At 40.5% G+C, this 23,417-nt stretch overlaps 1 protein-coding gene across 1 annotated transcript in view; it reads right to left on the reverse strand.

Moving 5' to 3' along the window:
- The window catches only part of LOC110071881 (carnosine N-methyltransferase 2), a 36,218-nt gene extending 14,280 nt beyond the window's left edge, over window positions 1-21,938 (reverse strand). The window contains exons 1-4 of the mRNA XM_072983955.2: window positions 20,713-21,938; window positions 13,205-13,364; window positions 2,954-3,100; window positions 2,756-2,814 (exon numbers count right to left, since the gene is read on the reverse strand). Coding sequence (XP_072840056.2) covers window positions 2,756-2,814; window positions 2,954-3,100; window positions 13,205-13,230 — 232 coding nt within the window. The 5' untranslated portion in view covers window positions 13,231-13,364; window positions 20,713-21,938. The remainder of the gene's footprint in view (window positions 1-2,755; window positions 2,815-2,953; window positions 3,101-13,204; window positions 13,365-20,712) is intronic.
- Between the last annotated feature and the right edge of the window lie 1,479 nt (window positions 21,939-23,417).

Consider the following 23,417-nt stretch of genomic DNA (forward strand, 5'->3'; position numbering starts at 1 on the left):
GAAAGCTTTTCTCAGCAGTGCAGTCCTATTCTCAAGGTATGTGGATTGGACAAGGCGATACCTTTCTAATTTATGTCCGCATCATGGAGTCACACTAATATAGAATTTTCACTCCTTGTAATGTAATTTTAATGTGTGCTGTTAAGTCAATTCTAACATACGGCAACCCTTCTCAGGGTTTTCTAGGTAGAAAGTACTCAGAAGTAGTTTCATATTTCCTTCTTATAGAAACATCCTGAAACTGTACAGCTTGCCCAAGGCCACATAGGCTGCTCTTCTTTCAGGAAGAGCAGTAGGGAAATGAACTGCCAGCCTCTGGTTCTGTAGCTGGATAACTAACTCACTGAGTTTTTTTAACATTCTAAATTTCAGTCACTTAAGTGTGATGCTTGGCAAGAGCTTAGAAAAGTTAATTTTGGATTGCAACATCTAGCATTCCCGAGCCAATTATGTTAGCTGGGTGATTTCAGCAGCTGTTTTGGCCAAATAGCTTCAAATTCTGTGCTAGCCTAACTCTGCTGGCATATAAGGACAAAATGAACAGATGGGTGCATGAGTGCATAAAAAACAGCAGGGAAATGGCTGTCCTAGCCTTGTCTGCAAGAACATAATGCACTAAGAATGCCTTAAGCACCTTTGTGTATTCTTCCACTGTAAGGAATCAAATACATCGATCAAATCAACTTGTCAGAGCATCTCGCCTTAATGTCATCTCCCTGACCCACAAGGTCATCCCAGTAGAGGCTCCTCTAGGTGGCCACCCCAAGGGGGGCCCATAAATACTCTACAAGAGATAGGGTCTTCTTTGCATTGGCTCCCAACCTTATGGAACCAGCTTCTGGAGGAGCTCTGCCTAGCCCCCTCCCTGTGGACTTTTAGGAAGAAATTAACAACACTGCTTCTCAGGGAAGCTTTCTACACCAACACCGGCTGATCATCTCCCCCCCCCACACTCTTTTCCTCTACTTGTCCTGGTTTTATATGATTGTTCTGTGCCATCTGTTTTTAAGGGTTAATTGTAGTTGCTTTTAAGACTTTTATTCTTATTTTTTTGTTTTGCATTATATTTGTTGCACCTGTCCAGAGTAGTGCTTTGGCACTAACAGGAGAGGGTATCCATCCATCCATCCATCCATCCATCCATCCATCCATCCATCCATCCATCCATCCATCCATCCATCCATCCATCCATCCATCCATCCATCCATCCATCCATCCATCCATCCATCCATCCATCCTTCGAGGTCAAGGTGACTGCTTACCACAAGCCCACACCCAGCCTCCCAGGTACTCTAGGATCTGAACTGACAAACTTACGACACAGCAAGCTATACAGCAGAGGAACCATCACAGTGTTGGAGGCACATATCTTTTGCAGCTGCTGGTTGCTGTACATCTCCCAAGCTATGTGTCTCTTCAAGCAGCTGGACAATTATCTGACTGTGCTCCTCACTCCATGCTATTAAGCCATAATGAAGATTACAGCAACAACAGCAATTAGCTTCTGTCAAGTAGATTTGCCTTGTATGGTTTTAGAGAGGATTATTGGAAGCCTTTGAAAGCTTCTCTATGGATGAAGTGTGAGAGGAGTAGGTTTACAGTACAACAGGGTACAGTGATGGAGAAATCTGAATTTCTGAGTGTCTGTCATGTAGCTTTTCAAAGGCACAAGGACCTCATATGAATATGGAGTAAATCAAACTGGCCTGGCCTAGCTTTGGCAATGAGCCTACAGAAGAGGTGGGGTCAAAGCAGGCTAGTAGTTGCCACTCCAAGGAAAGTTCCAAGTGAACATCTTGCTCTAGCGAAGACTATAGGGTGTCTCTGTGCTCCCAGGACTACCATTTTCAGATCCTGAATGGACAGTTCCCTGGCTTACAGTCCTTCTTGTTTCTAACTAGTCTTTCCCGTCACAAGGTCTGCACTGATGGGTTGAGTTCTTGAAAGTTGCAGGCAGTAAGGATTTGGACTCTAGAAATCCCACCTCAAGTATCCTGGCTTAAAAGCCCTCTGATCCAATAAGCTCATAGGCCTGGCTGTGATGGTACAGCTGGGCTTGGTTTCTAGTGTCTCTGCCTCTGGTGCTACTTGTCTGATAGATCCTGCAGCCCCCTCTAAGTCAGCGCCAACTCTGCCTCCAAGTTGAAGTCCTGACACCCTGTGGCACTGTCAGAACTTACTTGGCAACTGATATTGTCCACTCAAAGCAGCTTCTGTTGCAACAGTGACAGTGCTTGGCTAATTTTTAAAGACAAGAAATCTTCCCCATTCCTCACATTGACACAATATGGGGAGCTGAGGATTTGCAGCGTATTATTGCTTCTGGAGCACAAGCCAGTGAGTGGCTCCAGGAACTCAATGGCCCTTCCATTGCTGCTTGCTGCTATATCATGCAGTTGCTATGATATGAGGAGAGGATAAGTTAGCATTGCATTAGGTCTGCTTTAGACCATCCCAGCAGACACTGGCAACCAACAGGAACACAGGAACCATAGCTAGATGGAAGGAAAACTGCTGGAGAAATGGAAAACAAATCATTTGACTTGCAAGTGGGGCAATATAGAAATCTGGTTAATTATGCTGGCATAAACTCCAGTGTAACTGTGACCATCACAGCTGGGCTGTATGATTCTTCTTGTTCTTTTGGAGAATTTTTTTACAAGTCAAAACCAAAATAATCTGGAGGAAAAAGAGGAGGAGGGGGCAAACAAACAAACAAGGAATTAGTTAAACTTCAAAAGTATTTCAAAAGTACCTGAATTGTTTGATGAGGTCATCAATCTCTCTCTCAGTAAACCTGCATCCTTTACTTTCCTACAACAAAGATGAGTACCTTTTTAGCAATTTGAACAATCTTGCTCCTGCCCATTAGTTGCCCCTTAGTAGGGTTATAAATTTATAGTTATGCATCCCTAATGCCCTGGGTAACAGGTGGGGGTGATCCCTGACATACCTGACGTCATTGTCATCATCATCATCATCATCATCTATGGCTCTAACCACAGGCAGTGTGGTGCCATTCATGGAGCAAAATCCTTTTGAAAACACAGCAACTTGGAGGCAGCCATCTTCCATTTTGCTTTGCTTTGCTTTGAGAATCCTGCATTGATGATGATAAAATATTGCATTGATGTAAGAACATTGTTAAGTCTTAGCCACTCTTTTAAGAAAGTTATTTGCTATCTGTCACAACATAAGTTATAGTGGCTTAATGAGAGACAGCTATTTGATGAACAGCTCACTAATTAAGTATATAACCAGTCTGGCCATAGCTTTTTGCACCTGCTGAAGTTTCCGTACTGCTTTCAAGGGCAGCCCTAGGATGACAGCATTGCAATAGTCTATTTTGGAGATTACCAACACATGAACCACTGTTGTTAGACATTTCTTATCCAGATAACAGCTGGGCAATTGGCCTGAGTTGATAAAAGGCACTCCTGGTCACAGCAGATAATTGCACCTCCATTGGGTCCAGGAGAACTCCGAAGATGTGAACCTGATCCTTCAGGGGCAGTGTAACCCCATCAAAGCCAGGTAAATATCCCTCTAATCAGTCCAACAGTCCTTCCAACAGTATAACCTCCTTCTTGTCTATATTCAGTTTTAATGTATTGGTCCTCATCCAGTCCATTAGAACAGCCAGCACTCAAGGAGCTGCATTGCATCACCTGCAGATGTAGAAAAGGAGAGTCAGAGTTGTGTGCCATCCACAAGATGAACACATACTCCAAATCTCTGTATAACTTCTCCCAGCAGCTTCATACAGATGTTAAAGAGCATTGGGGACATAGCTAATCCCAAAGGGGCCCCATAAATGAGCTCCCAAGTGGTAGATCACACCTTCCTAAGCTATAGCATCTAGGAAGAGCCCTCAAAGAAGAATTGGAACCATTGTAAACTGCCCCCCCAGTCCTAAACTTGATAGCAATCCCAGAAGGATATCATAGTTGATGATAGCAAAGGCCACAGATAAGTCCAGGAGGACCAGCAGAGTTACACTCCCCTTATTATGCTTTGCTAAGGAGATCATCATGCAGGCCAGCCAATGTCATTTCAGCTCTGCGTCATGGCCTAAAACCCGACTGAAATAGATCTAAACTATCTGTTTCTTCCAAGAACACTTGCAATTGGTCAGCAACCACTCTCTCAATCAAATTGTCCAAGAATGGAAGATTGGCAACTGGGCTAGAGTTGTTAAGATCATCAGCTGCTAAATTTGGTTTCTTTGGGATGAGCCTAATAATGGTCTCCTTCAGACAGGAATGTAGACAGCCTTGCCACAGAGCACATGAATGATATATCTGGCCCATTCCCTACTTGACCCTTTTGCTGATTTTATGAGCCATGAGGGACAAGGAGGAAAAGAGGAGGTGGTGGCTTTACGGCGTGCAAGTGCCTTGCCCACATCCACAAGACATACCGATGGAGACTGGTTCAATTTAATCTGATTAGCACCTCCTTCACGTATACTGGTTTTAACACAGAGATTAGGTCTTGACAGATGTTCTGAACCTTAGATTTAAAATGTGCTGCTAACCTTTTACAATTATTCACATTTGGAATTAAAGATTGTTTTTGTTCTAAAGAAGTAAGATTGCAGACTAAATCTCTGTTGGTTTGAGGTAGATTTGATTAACAGGATAGTACAACTTCTTTTTGTGGCCAAGTTTCTGTTAAACATGCCAGGTGAGCCTTTTCCTCTTTTATCAGATCTAAATATTAGTTTGGATTTATTTTGTACCAGACTAGCATTTAATAGCACCATGTGCAAATAATAAGGTCAGCTGATGATGTTACTTCAATTCTGTCAGCAGAATGGAGGACCAGAACACAGAACAGAAATTAAGGATTTGGGACATGTTCTCCTGCACTAGCCCTTCTGCCATCCTGTTGCAGAGCTTTGAATTTCTGATTAAGCATTCTCCTATTTATACAGAGCAGAATTACACAGACTCATGGAGCAGAATAGCTTCAAAGTCTTCAATCATTTCACCAATTTTTCTTATGAACTGGCACTTACAGTCTGAATAACTCACTCTGAGACATTAATAGTAGAAAGAAAAAAAACATTTCATTACTTACAAATACAATATGAACATATAATAGCAAACTAACAACTAAGAGACAACTGACAACTGACTGCCAACTGACAACAGAGAGGAAAATAGAACTCTCAGCAAAGAGATGGGGCTCTCTTTGAATACTGAGGTGAGAAGGAAGGGGTGGGTAATGCTGGATGGAATGACAGTCCCCCTAGCCTGGAAAAGTCCCTCCTAGCCAAACAAGCTACAGGCAGCATGCAAGGTAGTAAAAAACCCTCCACCAGCCCATCTCAGACTCATATACAGCCATCTTCTCGAAGATCCATTTTGCTATGTAAGTTCTGGAAGTGGTCTTTTGAAAGAGGCTTGGGTTGGCTGTCTGCTGTCATTTCTGTGGTGGGTCACAAGACCATCTTGAGGACAACTTTCTCAATCAAGGCATGCACAAATGATATCTCATGCCAATGTGTTTGATGCCTGCATTCATCTTTTCACTTTGCAACAGTAGGATGCAGCTCTGGTTATCTTCTGTCACATAGATTAGCATCTCTTCCTTTATTCCAGTGTTATTCAGCGTCTCCAGCTATAACGGTTCTCTGCATGCTTCATTGCAGCAATGAATTCAGACTCTGTGGAAGACAAAGCTACAACATCCTGTTTGTGACTAGCCCATGAAATAGGATTATCACCATACATGAGCAAGAAACCACTAGAGGATTCATAATGTATACTATCCTCTACCCATGTATGTCAATGTAACCTACAAGGTTTGGATTTTTACTAACTGGCAGCCTTAACTTAAAATCCACGGTCTCTTTCAAATATCTAGTTACCCTTTGTAAAGCTGTCTAATCACCCGATGTTGGCAAACTAACTTTTCTGTTTAATATTCCTATAGTAGTAGCTGTATCTGGTCCTCTAATGGTTGTGGGGTGCAAAAGTTTACCTATAGCTGTTCTGTACTATTTGGTAAAGATTCACTTTCCTCCGTATTTTTCAGAAAATCTGTTTGCATGCGTGTTATTATGCTGTAGGGCATTCTGGAGTCCTAATGTCTCCAGAAGCTCAATTATCTTTTGTTTCTGATTTAGCAAATATGACCCATCTGCCTTTCTTTCAGTTTCAACGTGCAATTAATATGTTGCATCACCTATCTCTGATTTCAATTTCTTTGTACTTCTGTTCCCTTTGAATAGCTACAATTAAATCATCTACATAAACAAGGATACAGGCTAAATGTTCATTTCTGCTTGTGGTACACAAGCACTGATCTGCGTCACCTTGCTTGAAGCCTTGTTGCAGTATCATATTATTCAGTTTCTCATTCCAAGCCCCAGAAGCTTGTTTCAGTCTATACAGGCCTTTCTTTAATTTGCATACAAAATTGGGATGCTTCTGGTTGATGAAGTCCAGTGGCTGCCCCATATACAGCTGCTCTGCAATACGTATCTCCACGTAGAAATGCAGTCTTGATGTTTAGGTGCTTGATTTGCATCTTTCTGGAGGCTGCCATATGCAGGAGCATTCTTACTGTGCTGTGCTTGATAACAGGAGCAAAGGTTTCATCAGTCTTCTCCATGTTTTTGTAGGAACCCTTTTGCAGTGAATTTTGCCATTTGCAATTTATTTCATCTTGAATAACTATCTGCACTTGGTGGCTTTCTTGCCTGATGATAGCTTAGTCAATGCCCATGTCTCATTCTTGTGCTGTGCTTCTATCTCTTCCTTTGCAGCTTTTTCCACCTGGTGGCTTCAGCTACTGTATCTGCTCACTTATCTGCGACATCCTTGTGAAGTAGGACAGGCAAGGAGTTGGTACCCCTTTGTTGGATTCCATGAGTATCTGATTGCTGGTTCTGGAACATCTTGTAGCATAGGTGCCTGTTCCAGTATTAAGCTTTGACATCACCTGTGTGCTCTTCTCTTCTCAGTTTGTGTGTTATTTCCTTCCTGATTCACATCTGGCTCGGGTTGTGGAGGCATTGACAGTTTCATCTAAGAAAGGTCCAACATACTGATCTTCTGATCCTATTTTGTTTGTTTGTTTTCTTATGTTCATAAAAACGAATCACATATCTTTCATTGACTTCACATGTTTTTAAGTTCATCACTTTGTATCTTTTGCTGCCAGGAGCATAACCAAGCAAAATAATCTCTTCAGTTCTAGACTCCAGTTTGTGGCTTTTCTGTTTGGGAATAAAAGCATATGCCAGGTTTCAAAAAATTATGATATGTTCTGTGCTTGGCGCTCTGTTGTGTCATAGCTCAAATGGTGCTTTTGTGGTGCCTTTGGTTGGCAATCTGTTCTGGAGATATGTTGCTGTCATGATCACATTACTCCAGAATTTGTTGGGCAACTTTGCATCCATAAGCATGCATCTTGTCATCTGCAAGAGGGATCTCAGTTGTGTTTTCAGCTATACCGTTCTGCTCAGGAATAAGTGGAACATTTCTCCTGTGCAAAATGCCTTGTTCCTTTAAGAAAATATCAGTGTGATGCAAAAGGTACTCACCACTATCATTGGTCTTCAGTGTCTTGCATTTTCTTTCAAATCTGTTGCTCAGCATGGCCACATACTTTCTTCAACATATCAGGTGTCTCATTCTCCTTTTTCAGCAGGTAAGTGACACAGTATCTCAAGAAATCATCCACAAATGTTAGAAAATATCTATAATGTTCCAATTCTTATGGGATACTGAGTGATCCACACAAGTCACTATCAAATCCAGAATCTGGGTACCCCTTCACTCAGTTCTTGGCAGGAATAAGGGCCTAACACTCTTTTTTCTGATACAGCTTACATACCTGGTTGTGTTCATTGCATTATGTGGATTTATCTTTATATTTGTAGCAATTTTTTATTTTGCAGCTTCAAAATAGCTTTTAGATCTGTGTGTGAAGCAACTATGCCCCATGTTGATCTGCTGCTGTTCATCTAAAATACTTAAAGGCAATCACTAGATTTAATAGCTTGAAAACATATTTCACATACTTCACTACTGTACATTGTCCACTTTCAAAATGTGTAGAAAAATCTTTATCACTCAAAGCTGAAGGACTTAGCATGTTGCATTGTAGTTCAGGAACAAACAAGTCATCGTTTATAGTAGTCTCACTTAGTTCATCATAAAGTTTACATATTAGAATGCCAGCTTTTTGTCATTTAATTTCTATGGAATCACCATTATCAACTTGAATATTTCAGCTGGATTCATCGAAATTTATAAAGAAATATTTTGATCTGTACAATGAGTGGTGCACTGAGTCAATCATCCAGAAACTGAATTTCTGTTCAGAATTATAAGCCATGCATTCCTTCTGTTTCAATTCCTTTCCAGCTTTTCCTTTTATCTCTCTGTTACGGTCAAGCTTTACATATTTTTGTGATTCTTTTGTTCTTTTGATTTAAAACTAGTACAGCTTGTATTGGTTGAGGAACCTCTTGAAATGGGCAATCCTTTGCCACGTGATCCATCTTCCCACAACTCCAGCAGCTGCATGAACAAATGTGAGGCATTCCCATCTTATTACTTTCCCCACTCAGCATGAAATTTGAGCTACCTTCTGTTGTTAGAGGATTTTTTTTTTTTTTTTGGCCTATGCACTTTTTCCTCAGACAAAACAAATACTCTTGGACATTTAACTGATTAATATATAAGACAGATATGAAAACATCAAAACATTGACCTAGCAATACTCTGAGAAATCCAATTTTCTCTCTCAGTCAGTTCAAAGCCAGTTTAACATAAATTGTCAAAAACTGCTAATGGAGCTGAAATGTACTTTTCACAGTCTTGTTTGCAGTTACAATGGAGCAGTGCAAGTTGTCAAATTAAAATTGCCTCTGATTTAGAGCTGGAAAAAAGGCAGGATCTCTCAAGTTCTTCGAACATCTGTTTGACAGTTTTGCAGCCTTTAACATGTATTATCTATTTATCTGAGAGGCACTGAGAAATAGAATCATCTTCCCATTTAACTCTGTTCAGTGCTTCTATTGGTCTTTGTAAACAACTGTGCACATTTAAAACTCTGAGGTTAAACTGCTGCCTCTCTTTCCATCGAGAAAAAATTAGTTTTTTAAAAAGTCTTCCTGTGATCAAGATACTTTTTTTTCTTTCTCTAAGCAACTTTAGTTAGCTATCTCAGAAAGAAACAACTGTTTCTCTTCAGACCATTATGAGGTGTTTTTGGTTAAATGTGCCAGGGATGGGGGGAGAGAAAAAAATAAAAAATCGCAAGCACTTGTAAAAACAACAAAGCCCCCAAAATCTTGTCAGTTATATGTTCTCTGGAAACATAACTTATTGCAGAGTTTTGAATTTTTGGTTAAAATTCTCCTTTTTATACACAGCAGAATTACACAGACTCATGGAGCAGAATAGCTTCAAAGTTTTCAAATAGCCCATACCTTTCTCTTATTAACTAGCACTTAGTCTCAACAACGCATGCTGAGACATTAGTAGTAGAAAGAATAAAACTGTTTCATTACTTACAGATGTGAACAGATAATATCAAACTAACACTTAGCAGGCAACTGATAACTGAGTGTTAACAGACAATAGAGAGGAAAATAGAACTCTCAGCAGAGAGGTGGGGCTCTCTTTTAATTCTGAGGCAGAAAGGAATGATTGGTTAATGTTGGATAGATTGACAGTCACCGCAGCCCAAAAAAGGTCTGTCCCAGTCAAACTACAGGCAGTGTGTTAGGCTGTAGAAGATCTCCAATATCCTATGCAATACCTCCCCCGACCTATCACCACTTGTTTTGTCTATGATGTAATCAGTCATACCATTCTACTCCCACCAATTCTCTATCAGGAGGGGAAAAAAACATGCTTCCCTGATTTATTATCTATTCTTCCCCGATCTATTATCCCTCCCACCTCACCATACCACCCATCCTAACATAATCCTTGACCAAGTCCCAATTTAACAACATAAGACCCCACTAAATAAGGGATTAATTACAATTTAAATTCCCTTAATAAATCATAAGATTTTGGGATCCTATCATTTAAAAAACCCATAATGTGGATAAATTAATAAATGTAGTTTCACGTTCAATCACCAGTTCCTCTACTATAGTTGTCCAGAGTAACTGTCTTCTTTCTTTAGTTTGTGGCCTTTCTTTTCTTGACATTACATCATTGTAAACTTCCCAGATCTATACTGACAACTGAAAGGTTGTAAATTACCACCGCCATCCCTCTCCTCCAAGATGGTATACATATGCCTCCCTAATTGAAGGATGAGGATGAGAAATGTCCATTTCAGGCAGTCAATAGATGAAATTCATGCCATTAGCTCTGGCTGATAGCTTTCAATTAAAGAATTACAAAGGTAGGCTTATGTTGAATAGTCCAGTGGACAGGGACATGCATATCTCACCAGGCAGATTACAGATTTTACAGAATTGCCAATCCTAGTGTACAGATTACAAAAATGCAAAGCACAGATTTTATGACATATAAAGCATACAGCTGCTAGCCTATTGGTAGAATCTGCCACACTTGCCTAGATGGATGTCTTGCGTTCCTTTTGTCTTCCTGAAGCAGAACGAATGGGCAAGACCACAAATGCCTCTTCTCTCACTGTTCAGAAAGGCAGCTATGTGAGGCACTGAGTCTGTAATCTTACCCCAGCCACAGTCACATATAAGACGCCGCAATGGTAGACAGGGTAATATATTGAAATTGTACCCAGGCTTTTCGGCTCTGAAGTTTTCCGCCACAGCTGCTTCTCTTTTGCTGACACAAGGGCTCAGAGATCCAGCTGGCAGTTTCTCTGCTCTCGGTGGACTTGGAAGGATTCAGGAATCATCTGTTGCTCTTCTGCTCTTGTTGGAGAGAGACACTGAAGTTCTTATGTAGTTGTGTGATTGGTGTGCCCTTTAAACCAGCCTTCCCTAATCAGATGTTCTCTGGACATTGGGAACTACAACTCTCATCAGGCTTACCATGGTCAGTGGTCAGTGGTGATAAGAGTCAGTGATTCAGCTTGATTATTTTAAATCTTGAGCTTAAATGGGTTTTTTTTGGGGGGGGAACCCTCTTTTTATAGTCATGTGTACTACTTCTGTGGTGAAGCTTATGATTAACATATTTCCTCAAAGGACCCCACTATCCTTCCCTGCTTTACAACCAACTCTACAATTTGATATATTAGAACAAACCCAGGTACTGTATGCCCACTCTGATTTTCAAAAATACTCTGTGCATTTGTATTTCATATTTTGCACTCACTAAAATCATAGCACCCCAAGACTGTAAGAATATAATGCAATTTGTTTCTGCTACCAAGATTTTAAATACGTCTCCTTGAGGATAAGCACCAAGTTGTCAAAGGAAAAGATAATATTATTTTAACGTAAATAATCTAGCATCTGTAACATGGATCTTGACAGTAAGAGGCTCGGGGACAAGAGGCAAGGGTTCCACTGACAGATCTCCTCCTACCAGAGAACTCTCCCATCCCATTGCACCTTCCTCTACACACCCTAAAACCTGTTCTTGAGAGCTGGAGACCCCTCCATGGAAGACTGGCAGGATGAGGGAAAACGAAGTCTCATTGTTGGCTTTCAGTCTCCAACAATAGGAGGAAAGAAAGGATGCTGAAAGGAGCAGCAGCAGCAGCAGCCCTAGAAGACCCATATGGTCATGCTGGTCCAGGTTCTGATCCTATTGTCCTTACTCCCCTGATACTTTTTTGGGAGTCCTGGCTTATGGGACACTGGACTTCAGCCCTGAGCTCCAGCCCTAGTTGAACCACTGGTGGGAATATTCATCCAAAACATCTGGGCAGCATCACTCTGAATAAAGCTTCTCCAGGCTTTGAATCTCAAGTGCCTCTATAGGTCAAACAAGATGATGATAGAGTTAGCATGTTTTTAGAAGACAGCCTTCATGAAGACCTCAGCTCCAGTTCTTAGTCTGCCTATGCTACGCTTCTTTGGGTTCTTTTTAAGAAGAAAGGTGGGAAATAAATAAATAAATAAATAAATAAATAAATGAATGAATGAATGAATGAATGAATGAATGAATGAATGAATGAATGAATGAATGAATAAATAAATAAATAAATAAATAAATAAATAAATAAATAAATAAATAAATAAATAAATAAATATGCTAGTCATGGAGAGAGGCAAAGAATTAGGTAGAAGACCATGATCAGGACAAATACCACAGGACTTTTTTCTTTAAAACAGTCATGCATTGTCTTCATATTTTCAAGTAAGAAGGAACAGTCATTTTATTCCAAATGTAAAATGAAGATGTTTTTTCTTGTTCTGTTAAAGAGATGGATATTATTTCTCGAACAAAATTATGGAACACAAAGCCTTGGAATGAGTCCCTCTACTGTTGTACAGTATAAGTATGAATGAATGAATGAATGAATGAATGAATGAATGAATGAATGAATGAATAAATAAATAAATAAATAAATAAATAAATAAATTTTAAAAAAGCGAAAACAGTCAAACAGGGTGCTCAAATGGATAAAAACAGAGCATAAACATTAGAGATGGGGGGATTTGTATACCAACACGAATACCTCCACACATAAAGAGGATCCGGCCCATTGGAGCCAGACTATCCACTCACCTTTTGCTGCTGCCGCAGGCTCCGTGCTCCCTTCCTGTCACTCCGGAGCTCATGATCTGTGAGCCACTCTACGACCTGGCAGCGAGGCTCGTCATCCCGCCTCCTGCCAGGAGTGGCTTGCAAACCACAAGCTCCGAAGCTATAGGAAGCGAGCGTGGAGTCTGTGGCAACAGCAGAAGGTGAGTGGACAGTCTGGCCTCAGGAGGCTGGACCCTCATTATGTCCACCTGTGTGGGGGTATTCCTCTTTTGTGTGATCCTCTTTTCTAGGTTTAAACTGTATGTAAATGGATAATAATAATAATAATAATAATATGGTGGTGGTGGTGGTGGTGGTGGTGGTGGTGGTGATGATGATGATGATGATGATGATGATGATGATGATGATGATGATGATGATGATGCAACCGCTCAAAGCACCCACCAAGTACAGTGTGAATAAAGAAAATGCCTTGATACTATCATCAATTTGATCAGCATAAAATCACTACATTATACCACTACTTGAGAGACTTAGTTTCCAGTTCAGATCAAAGTTGTTCTTTACATGTGTCTTACCTTTTCACCTTTACTTTTGGTTCCATGTTTTCTATGATCCTTGTTCCTGCTTTCCTTTATATAGTCCAGCCTGATTCCAGTGTATGGTGAAGGATAGTTGCACAGCTGGTCTTCAGTCTCTACTTGTAGTTTCTTATGTGTCTCTCATCCATTTTTAAACCTGTAAGTATTTCTGCTCAGTTGTGCTTAGAGTTAAAGACAGATTTGACACTAAGGTTATATGGCCATCTGTTCTTGTCACTGTATGTCAGACTCCTGTGCCACAGTGGAGCTTTCTATGACCTGTACTATCTCAGAATGGCCTTCTTTACACCTGTTATCACACCTCCCCTGCCCCCAGGTTGGTTTGCTTGCTTGCTTTTTGGTTTGTTTTGAAGGAGCATGGCTTTAGAACAGTAATTCCCAACCTTGGATCCCCAGATGTTTTTGGACTATAACTCCCAGAAATCCTGGCCAACACAGCTAGTGGTGAAGGCTTCTGGGAGTTTTAGTCCAAGATCATCTGGGGATCCAAGGTTGGGAATCATTGCTCTAGAAGATGTCTGAGCTTGAGGGCCATAGATAACATAAGAAGTCATAATGTCATACTCCTGTAAGAAGCGCTCAAGACACTCAGCGCTAGATGTATCTAAGGAAAGGGATAGTGTTTAAATAGGGCAGGGAATAGTATCTGTTCTCTGTTGTGTACAGCAGGTAGCACATTATACAGGCAGAGAGCTATACTGCAGTAAGCTAGATATTCCTTGTAAGTTTAACCAGGAGTAGCCCAAGCCATTTTTTCTCCCTCAGCTGGGACAGAAATAAGTGTTCCCGCTCATCTATGTCAAGATGCAATGTATCACAGATCACCCAAATTATTTTGACCCATGAGGCTGAAAATTCCTTCTCTCTGGCAGTATGAGTGCAAGAATGTCAAATTAAATAGCAAACACTTTGGCTTTTCACAACAATCAAAATCTATTGCCTCCAGCAGTTACCCCATTTTGCCTGATGATAGGGCCAACCCTGACCTTACAGTAGATTGCTGCTTATCTGGAGTATTGGCTAATTTAACTCACCATCGCTACTATTAAGTGCCCAGTTCTCAGATGAATTTTATGACCTATCCTATGATCTTTGTGGCTGCACAATCTATGATTCACGCCGACTAAAAACAGCAAGGAATATCGGCCAAAGACTCTGTCCCAACTGTTACCTCCAGCCAAGGAGCAGTTTCTTTCTGAACAGTTGGTCCATTGAAAATCATCTCTTCTGCCTCATCTAACAGGAATTGTTCATCTGTTTTCTGAGATGCTAACTACATGTGATGTGCAAACTCATGTAAGGGAGCACAGACATGCTGTTTTGTAAAGAAAGACAACATTGGGAGCTGGAAGCAGTAGAAGCAGCAACAGAAATTGCACGTAGCCATTTTCCACCTTACAGTTTTTCCATTCCCTTCTCTGAGAGGCAAAGTTCAAAACATACAGTTGTCTTCAGGCCAGAGAGTTTTTGGAAACAGATAAGAATGCATCTCTATTGCATTGGATACATGGATTTCATAGTTTTGCACTACAATCCTCTACCTGTTTAGTTAGGAATATATCCCATTGAATTCACTTACAACTCACTGAGCAGTCCTATGGACTGAGCTGTCACTTTGATCACTTTTGCTTCTTTTGATTGACAAATTTATCATATACTTTTGATCTCCTCCTAATAAGTCACCTTGATTTCATTTTAAAGAATAGGTAAAGGTTCCCCTTGACAATTTTTGTCCAGTCACTCTAGGGGGCAGTGCTCATCCCCGTTTCCAAGCCATAGAGTCAGCGTTTGTCCAAGGACAATCTTCCATGGTCACATGGCCAGTGCGACTTAGACACAGAACGCTGTTACCTTCCCACTGAGGTGGTCCCTGTTTATCTACTCACATTTACATGCTTTTGAACCGCTAGGTTGAAGGGAGCTGGGACAAGTGACGGGAGCTCATTCCATCACATGGATTTGATCTTACAGCTGAAGATCTACAGACCTTACAGCACAGAGGCTTCTGCGGTTTAACCCACAGCACCACCATGTCCCTATTTTAAAGAATAGCAGTATATATATTTTTAAAAATTGAAAAGTCCTGGGACACTAAAATATTTATAACTGGAACATGCTTTTATACTTTACATGATAGCTTGGGCCAAGGATGGAACAAATATGCGCCAGCTTTTGCTGTACAACAAAAACGGTATCTCAATTGATCAAGACACATTTTTTGGAAAAGATTAGCATTTTTTAATCAGCAGAACAATTAGTAAAGAAGAAGAAAAGTATTTTTGACCAACAAGTGTATGTTTCACAAAATAGGAAGTTTTGTGTGCAACATGTTTTGAGCATCACCTTTTCTCACACAGATGTGCTGAAATGCAAAAAGTGTGTGCTCACATGGACACACAGAGAGAAATTGGAAAAAAAACCTTGTAATCTTTCCTTGGGGAAAAAATTTTAGAAAGTTTTGGTTGTCACTTGTGGGGAAAAAATAATAAAGATGTACCCTGGATACATCTTTGATACATTTCTGTTATCCGTAGTAAACACATACAATATGGAAACATACAATATATATAAATACCTGTCATAATTTGTAGAACAAATATTTGGATACACATTGGATCAGACAGCATTCACACACACGTAATTTAGGATATCTCAAGGTTAATTTAAACTTACACAATTTTATTCCTAGCTAAACTTTCATCTCTACACAGTTAGGACGAGACTGCCAGATTTAGTTGTACGTATTTTCTGCTCAAATCAGCACTGGGCTGGATGTGATAGGGTGGCTGACAGCAATTACAGTGGTGCCTTGCAAGACAAATGCCTCGCGGGACAAAAACTCGCAAGACGAATGGCTTTGGCGATGAGATTGATGACTCACAAGATGAATGTTCTTATGGCCGTGTTTCGCAAGACAAATGTTTTCCATTTTTTCTTCCTGCCTCATGTTTGCTGATTTTTAAATGTTTTTCTATTATGTTTAAAAAGCTAAAGTTTTTTGATTGACATTTTTGAAATCATCTGCACAATATGTATGGCTTTAAAGAGCACTTAATAAACCCTTTGTAAACCAAATTTGACTTTGTTCTAACTTTTTTTTGCCCATAGAAATGCATTAATTAGATTTCAGTGCATCCCTATGGGAAAACATGTTTTGCAAGACAGATTTTTCGCAAGACGACATTAACCGCGGACAAATTAAATTCATTTTGCGAGGCACCACTATATTATGTTTCAACTAGAAGAAGCACACTGAAGTCAATGGAACTTACAGGGGAGTTGATTCACTGAACTCCCACTGATTTAATGGGCCTACTCCAGTTGAAATATACTACTGGATTTCAGCCAAGAGATGCTTACATTGGAGGTTGTTGTTTTTTGTGTCAAAAACAATCCAGTGATGCTTCTGGAGTAGAAAAGTAAGCAAGAGGGAGCTGACATTGCCCGGGGGGTTCCCAAATGTGTTTGCAGTGCTCACATTCTTCAGGCAAGCTCCTTCTGCATCCCTCATATTGGAAGTACATGTAAACATATATCACTCTGGGTACTGTATTCCACTGTGTACTCCTTGGTTTTATCATTTTTAGAAATGGTCAGACAGATAGAGGTTTACATAAGCTGTGATCACATAAAACACCACATTATTGTTATAGTAGTACCAAAGGTTCCATCACTTGAGGTTTAGGAAATTATGTTCAGTAATATTTGTGACATAAGGTAAGAATACAACCTTTTCAGTGTGGAGCACAAAACATCTTCAATGAGAATTCTGACTAGAATGCCCATTAACTTTGACCTTTAAAAAAAAGAAGAAAGAAGTTCTTTTCGAAAAGAATGGCAAAAGGGGAGAAATTTTGAAGACGTTCTCATGGGCTAGTGTAGTATCAACATGGAAGACCTTTGTCATCATGAAGAAGTGCAGTGGTATATGCCATGTTTTCATCCATGAGCCAGCTTGTCCATGTCCATAACCTTCCATCTATGTTCGCGGCTTGATGGGTGTCCCTGCTAGAAGCAGGTTCTATTTCACAGCTCTTCTTTTTTTTTTCTCGTGGCCTCTGCATGATCTGAGAAATAACTGTCTGGGGAAAGCATGCTGTTTATCCCAAATGCATCTGGCCAAGGCCAGTATCAGGAGAGTGTATATGTTAGGTCAAGACCTAAAATCGGACACCTGGAGCTGGGAGTATAAGTTGATATCACTTTCCTCATTAGTCAAATGTCTGAAGATATCTATGCTATCCCTTTGCTAATTAGTAAGATACTAACATTTCTCAAAAGATGGTGTGTGGTGTGTTTTGTTCTGTTCTGTTTTGTTTGGTTTGGTTTTTTAGGAGGTTGAAAAAATATTCTAAACTTTTCTTTTTCATACTCCTTTAGAAGTAAAGTGGTGGCACTTATTTTTGCAATCTTACAATAAGATTGCAGGAGGTGCTGTGTTCCTTTCTTCTTTCTATTGCATTTTGCCAACATAGTTCTTGCTGCCACTCACTGCAGCAACAGAAAACAGAAATCCATTAGAATGCAAGAACAGCAAAGAAAACAACTACTGCTAATTCGGGAATGAAAAATTGTTAAAGAATTCCTCATTCCCTTGAAGAAGTTGTGGATGATATACTTCTCCCCGCCCCCACCATTTCTCTCCCTACACACAGGGCAGAGAATTTTAGGACTCCATTTGTGCCAATGGAAGAGCATTGCTGAACATGTCTGTCCCCAGTCCACCACATTATATTGACTTCCTGTAATGTTGCCATAAAAGTTGACTTCACTTTTGCAGCCACCCTTTGTGCCACAACTGCCTTGTCAGTGGAATCCTTCACTGCAATGGTTGTACCAGTCATTCCTTCTTCATGATACTTCTCTATTCACTTTAATAATTTGCATTTCCCAAGAACAAGGTCTGATGTTCCCTCTACTGGCTAAATCCATTGCAGCAACCAATACAGTTCTAGCAAAAAGGAGATGGCTGGCCTACATTATTGTCAAACCACAATCCTATGCATACAATGCATGCAGTAAGATTTCATACCAAGATAAATTATGAGGTAGGGTGAATAAGATAGTGCTGTAAAGGTATGTCATCAATGAATGTAAAGAGCAGTCCAATGAGTGTGAGGGGCAGAGAATCCATATAGAGGAACTCCTCCTCCTCCTCCTCCTCCTCCTCCTCTTCTTCTTCTTCTTGGTTCCAGTGGGTGGTGAACACAGTACCCCAGTTCAGAGCTTGGGAGCTTACTTCTAAAGAAAATGGAAGTAATTATGTGCAGAGGAGCAGCATGGTGATGTTTTGGTAAGGATGGGTGCCAAAAATCCTGACACTGCTCAATTCAGCATGTCCTTGTATTCTTTCTTCTTATGAGTAAGATGTCAAGTTCAACACAAACTTCAGAATACCAAAGCTATCTTAGTTCTTTCTCTGTTTTAGAGAAGGAGGAAGCCTTGGGTCTCTCCCTTGATTGACCACAAAAGCCATCTCTTTCTATATCGGCATGCAAAAAAGCAAGAAGGCTTTGGAATGGGGCAGGATAGAGTGGGAACAAGAGGAATTCAAATTATATGTTAAAAGATGTGTGTGTCAGCTCCAGTTCTTTAACCAAGAACCAATTTCTAGTTGGTTCAGAACTTCCAATCCAATACAACGTAATTAGTATGAATCTATTCAATACCAAAACCATATTCTGTTTGAACTGTTGAGAGCCAGTATGGTGGTATGGCACTGGAGAGACCTGGGCTCAAATTTCTGCTTAGCCATAGAAACGCATGGAAGTAAATTTCAATACCGCAAAAAACTGTTAGAGTTACCATAATTAAGAAAGAACCTGATGGCAAACCATGTCAACGTTTAAACTGGAATTCAGGAGAGATAAATGCTAGGTAGAGCAGAGAAACAATGAAGAAACTGAACATTGAAGATCCTTTCATCTCTAATTAATCAACTAAAGGATGCATCAGTATGGACACCCTTCTCTTCTACCTACCACTTTGCCATTTCATTCTAGGCATTACCCCCTTCATAATCCATAGACAGTGATGATTAATAACAAAAAACAAAACACACAAATGAGTGCACAAAATGCTTTTGAAAAGGGTAATACTAACGGCACACCAGTCAAATGTTTAGGATGAACCTGTTATAGCAATGGTAGGTCAATAGAAGGCAGAGAGATCTATCAGAAGGGTTTGTGAATGGAAGGGAATAGGAAAGGAACTAGGCTACTCTGAGGACAGCTACAGAAGATGCGACCTGGAAAGAATGTTTGAGCTGGGAATAGAAGCCACCTAAGGGCAGCTAAGGACTCTTCGGGTCATGGAATATTTCCTGTGCTGTCTTAAGCACCAGTATATTAGGTACCCAGTGTGATGAGGGCAACCCTTGGAAATATATAGATAGACTGGTGAATGTCAGAAAGCAAATACTATTTTCAGAAAGCAAACACTAATAAGATGGTAATAGTACCACCCTAGACTTCTTTTCAAAAGAAAGCCCTCAGGATACAATGACACGGGCTTCCTCCCAGACATGTCTGGTATGATTGCGGCCGTTGTCTTCCAAAACATGCCACATCCAAATCTCTCAGGAAGGACATTAATAGTTTAAAATAAAACTCAGCAACAGCACAGAAGCTTTTAAAAGCAGAGTAACTAAAATTAATTAAGGATAACAGGGCTCACGCCTCATGTCACATCTATAAATAACCATGGAAGTCTGATGGAAAAGGAAATAAGAAGAAGAAAGGTTGAGCAAAGTATGCTACCCCTGAGATGTAAAATCTCTCTCTGTTCTGTATTACCTCAGGTTCTGAACACAGATTCACACGCATCAATGGCTCTCCACATACACAAAGCTAAACAAACAAACAAACAAACAAAAACCCCACCACAATTGTACAAATTGAAAATGGGGCACTAGAAACATTCTGACTATCTCTCTCCCTCTCCCCCCTCTGTGTGTGTGTGTGTGTGTGTGTGTGTGTGTGTGTGTGTGTGCGCGCGCGTGCACGCGTGTGCGGATTTTATTTTTATTAGGGATGAGTATTTGAAGAAGAAGAAAAATCTCTTCAGACCCTGAAGGTCTAAAGTTGTCAAGCTTAAGCAGAGGTCTGTCATCTCAGTGAGAAGGCCACAACAAACCACAGCCCACAAAACTGTTGTGATATGTGCTACTGATTTGTGTCCTATTCGCCTCATGTAAAAAAAACACAAATACTCAAAATAGCTTCAATGGGACTATATGATAACCACCAGTAGAAAAACAAGTTCCAAAGTGTGGTGTGCTCTCTCTCTCTCTCTCTCTCTCTCTGTGTGTGTGTGTGTGTGTGTGTGTGTGTCTGTGTCTGTGTCTGTGTGTGTAAATAGTTTACCTGCTTTATTCTAAATTCTCCCATTCTACTCCCCATCAGATTAAAGACTGTGCAGTTCGCTCAGTCTAGTCCAGTGAGAGAAAGTTTCAGTCAAGGAGATGGCAATAGTACCAATTTTACCTGCGAGACAACCAGCTCCTTACATCCAAGCATCAGCTGTTTCAAAGAAGAGCATTCAAAGTCCCAAATGTGCTTTCTGTGCAAACAGCAAGTCTATTCGACTTCTTATGGGAAGCAACCTGTCCCTTTAATGAGCTCAGATATGGGACCACTTGCTACATTCCTTCCTTTCCTACAAAGGGGGTAATGATGCATGAATCATATTTGTGACAGTTTCATCCTGTTTATAACAACAGCTGATTGTTTATTGGACTCTAAATACAAAGCTGCTTCTCCCAAAGTTGTTGGATTGATGTCATCAAACCTTTTGTGATGAATTTGCCACTTACGTTTGCAAACAAAAACAACTTGTATTTGGTCCCTTTGGGTAAACACACGTTACAGCACAGAGCCAAAAATTCAAGTACATGAGGGGCAGTGGACTGAAAACTAGTACAGTTCCAGAAAGGCTCAGTTCATGGCTGGGAGAAGTTATCAATTACTTCAGAACCATAAGATGGTGTCCCTTATTTGGTTAACCACCTAAAATGTCATCTTAGCCTTTATTTGTGAGCCACTGTACCTAAAGAATTTCCATTTCTGAAAGTGCTGCAAAGAGTTAGTGTGGTGCAACACATGGAATGTTTTTCGCTAGTTTACTGTTGTTGCTTAAATATTGAGTTAACTGGGTGTCCTTACCAAATTTCTGTCTTTCAGCCTAGATGTTGACATCATTCAGTCCATGTCACACTGAATATTTCTCATTCCCAAATAGTCTGGCAATCAGATATGGAAGCAAAAAATTCCAGTCTCAAAACTTCGGAGGAATATTATTTATTTATTGAAGCATTTTTAACTCCACTTACCTACACAAAACAGAACTATGGCTCCCAGAGCAACTTACAAACGCTCAATAAAAACAAAGAAGTCCTTTCACAACCTAACAACCGCTAGGATTGGCTATGGGTTATGATGTGATTTGTTTCCATTAGTAGAGAAGAAAGGGGACTGTTTTAAGGATACATGTGTCTCTTTCTCTGATTTCAAAAGCCCTCTACAAGCTATCAGTTCAGACTTCTGGATAAGCTGTCTTGAGAGAAAGAGAGATGAGAAGGATGGTCGAAAGAATGAGAGGAAAGGGGAAGCTGGAGTGTCTTCTGAGGAACACAACCTTTGGATAGAAGCAGAACATTCCCTGCCTTTACAAAATGAGACCACCAACTGCAGTACTTGGGAAACACAGTTTCCAAACTTTGGGGCATAGACATTGTAGGACTATAACTCCAAGGGGTCCTGCTTCCAGAGCAGACTATGAATTCTGTGCATTATAGTTTCAGAAAAGTAGTATTTTCATGCTCTTGACAGTAAATATAACAAATTACAAGAAATCCTGGATAGATATTTATGAATGCATAACTCTTAGAATTTGTCAATGGAGGATTTCAATGATTTTAGATTATTAGATTCCCTATCAGGATAAACTACCTTAAACCAAAACCTTTTTTATATATTTATAAACTATCTTCTGTTCTTTTTACTTCCACAATGTCAATATATTATGAATAAAAATCATTAAAAGATACAACATGACTGAATCCTTAAGCAGTGATCTGACCCATTTTGATCCCAATAATCCTTAACTGTAACAGTCACATGTTCAGAGACAATGGACAGTGTCCTGTGTGAGGGAAACCACACAAGGAATGGTCTGTGCTCTTAACAAGACCAGGTGAAGATCAAACCAGTGCAGCAGTCACTGCTACCAAATAGGGAGGATCTGCAATATAGAGTGAGGCTGCATTTTTTTTAAAAAAAGGTCTTAAACAGCCAGAGTCAACAACAAAAGTCAGAGAACACAGAAAAATACCCTCAAAAGAGAGACACGGTGCCCACCAAATTCCTGCTTCCATGTGGGGTTTATGTAGCTGAGCTATGGACTCTATCCAGCACTCAGATACAAGTCCTTGGCCAGCCGGTAGAGGAGCTGAGCTGGAGGATTTGGCCTCCTTGGTCTGCCTGACAAGAAGGATTTGTCTCATGGAGACCTCCTTCTCCCGAATAAACATCTTTTTCGAAGCGTTTCTTCAAAAGCTATCGTGTTGCCATGCAGCAAAATAACTGAGGCTCAGTCTGTAAGCTAAAGGGTTATCAGCTTCTCCTGATGTTACATCTGCAAATGATGATAGGAACGGCATATGGCTAGGGACAGTCAAAGGCAGTAAATTGCTCCCTTGTTTGAGGCTACTATGGAGGACAGGCCGGTAAAGCAAACATCCACCTACTGAATGGGCTAAGCCAGAGGAAGGTGCCAAGTAGACAGCCCCACCTTGTGCCCAACAGTCAGGAAAGGGCCAAGCTAGCAAAGCTGGTCTGCGAAATGTTTGTAGGCCTCTTTAGGCTGATGCAGAAGTTCCTGCACTGTGTAAAGCTCCTGGTAGGTTTGGTTTGGAGCCACAACCACTGAAGGTCAGAGAGAGGCAGGAGACAAAAGGCAGACTAAAGATCACAAAAAAGAGAGGACTGCCTGATAGAAGAGTTCTGGGATTTATTGTAGGCAAACTGTACTAAGGGTACTAGGTCAACCCACTTGCCCTGTTAAGAAATGGAGAACATCTGAAACGGCATCACACTCAGTTTGCCCATTCAGTTGAGGTGCTGGGCTGAGGAAATGTGAAGCTGCACATCCAGGGATTTGAATACCAGGGCCAAACAGTGAACTGTGGGCC

The sequence above is a fragment of the Pogona vitticeps genome, chromosome 1 (assembly GCF_051106095.1).
Source record: "Pogona vitticeps strain Pit_001003342236 chromosome 1, PviZW2.1, whole genome shotgun sequence".
Classification (NCBI taxonomy): domain Eukaryota; kingdom Metazoa; phylum Chordata; class Lepidosauria; order Squamata; family Agamidae; genus Pogona; species Pogona vitticeps.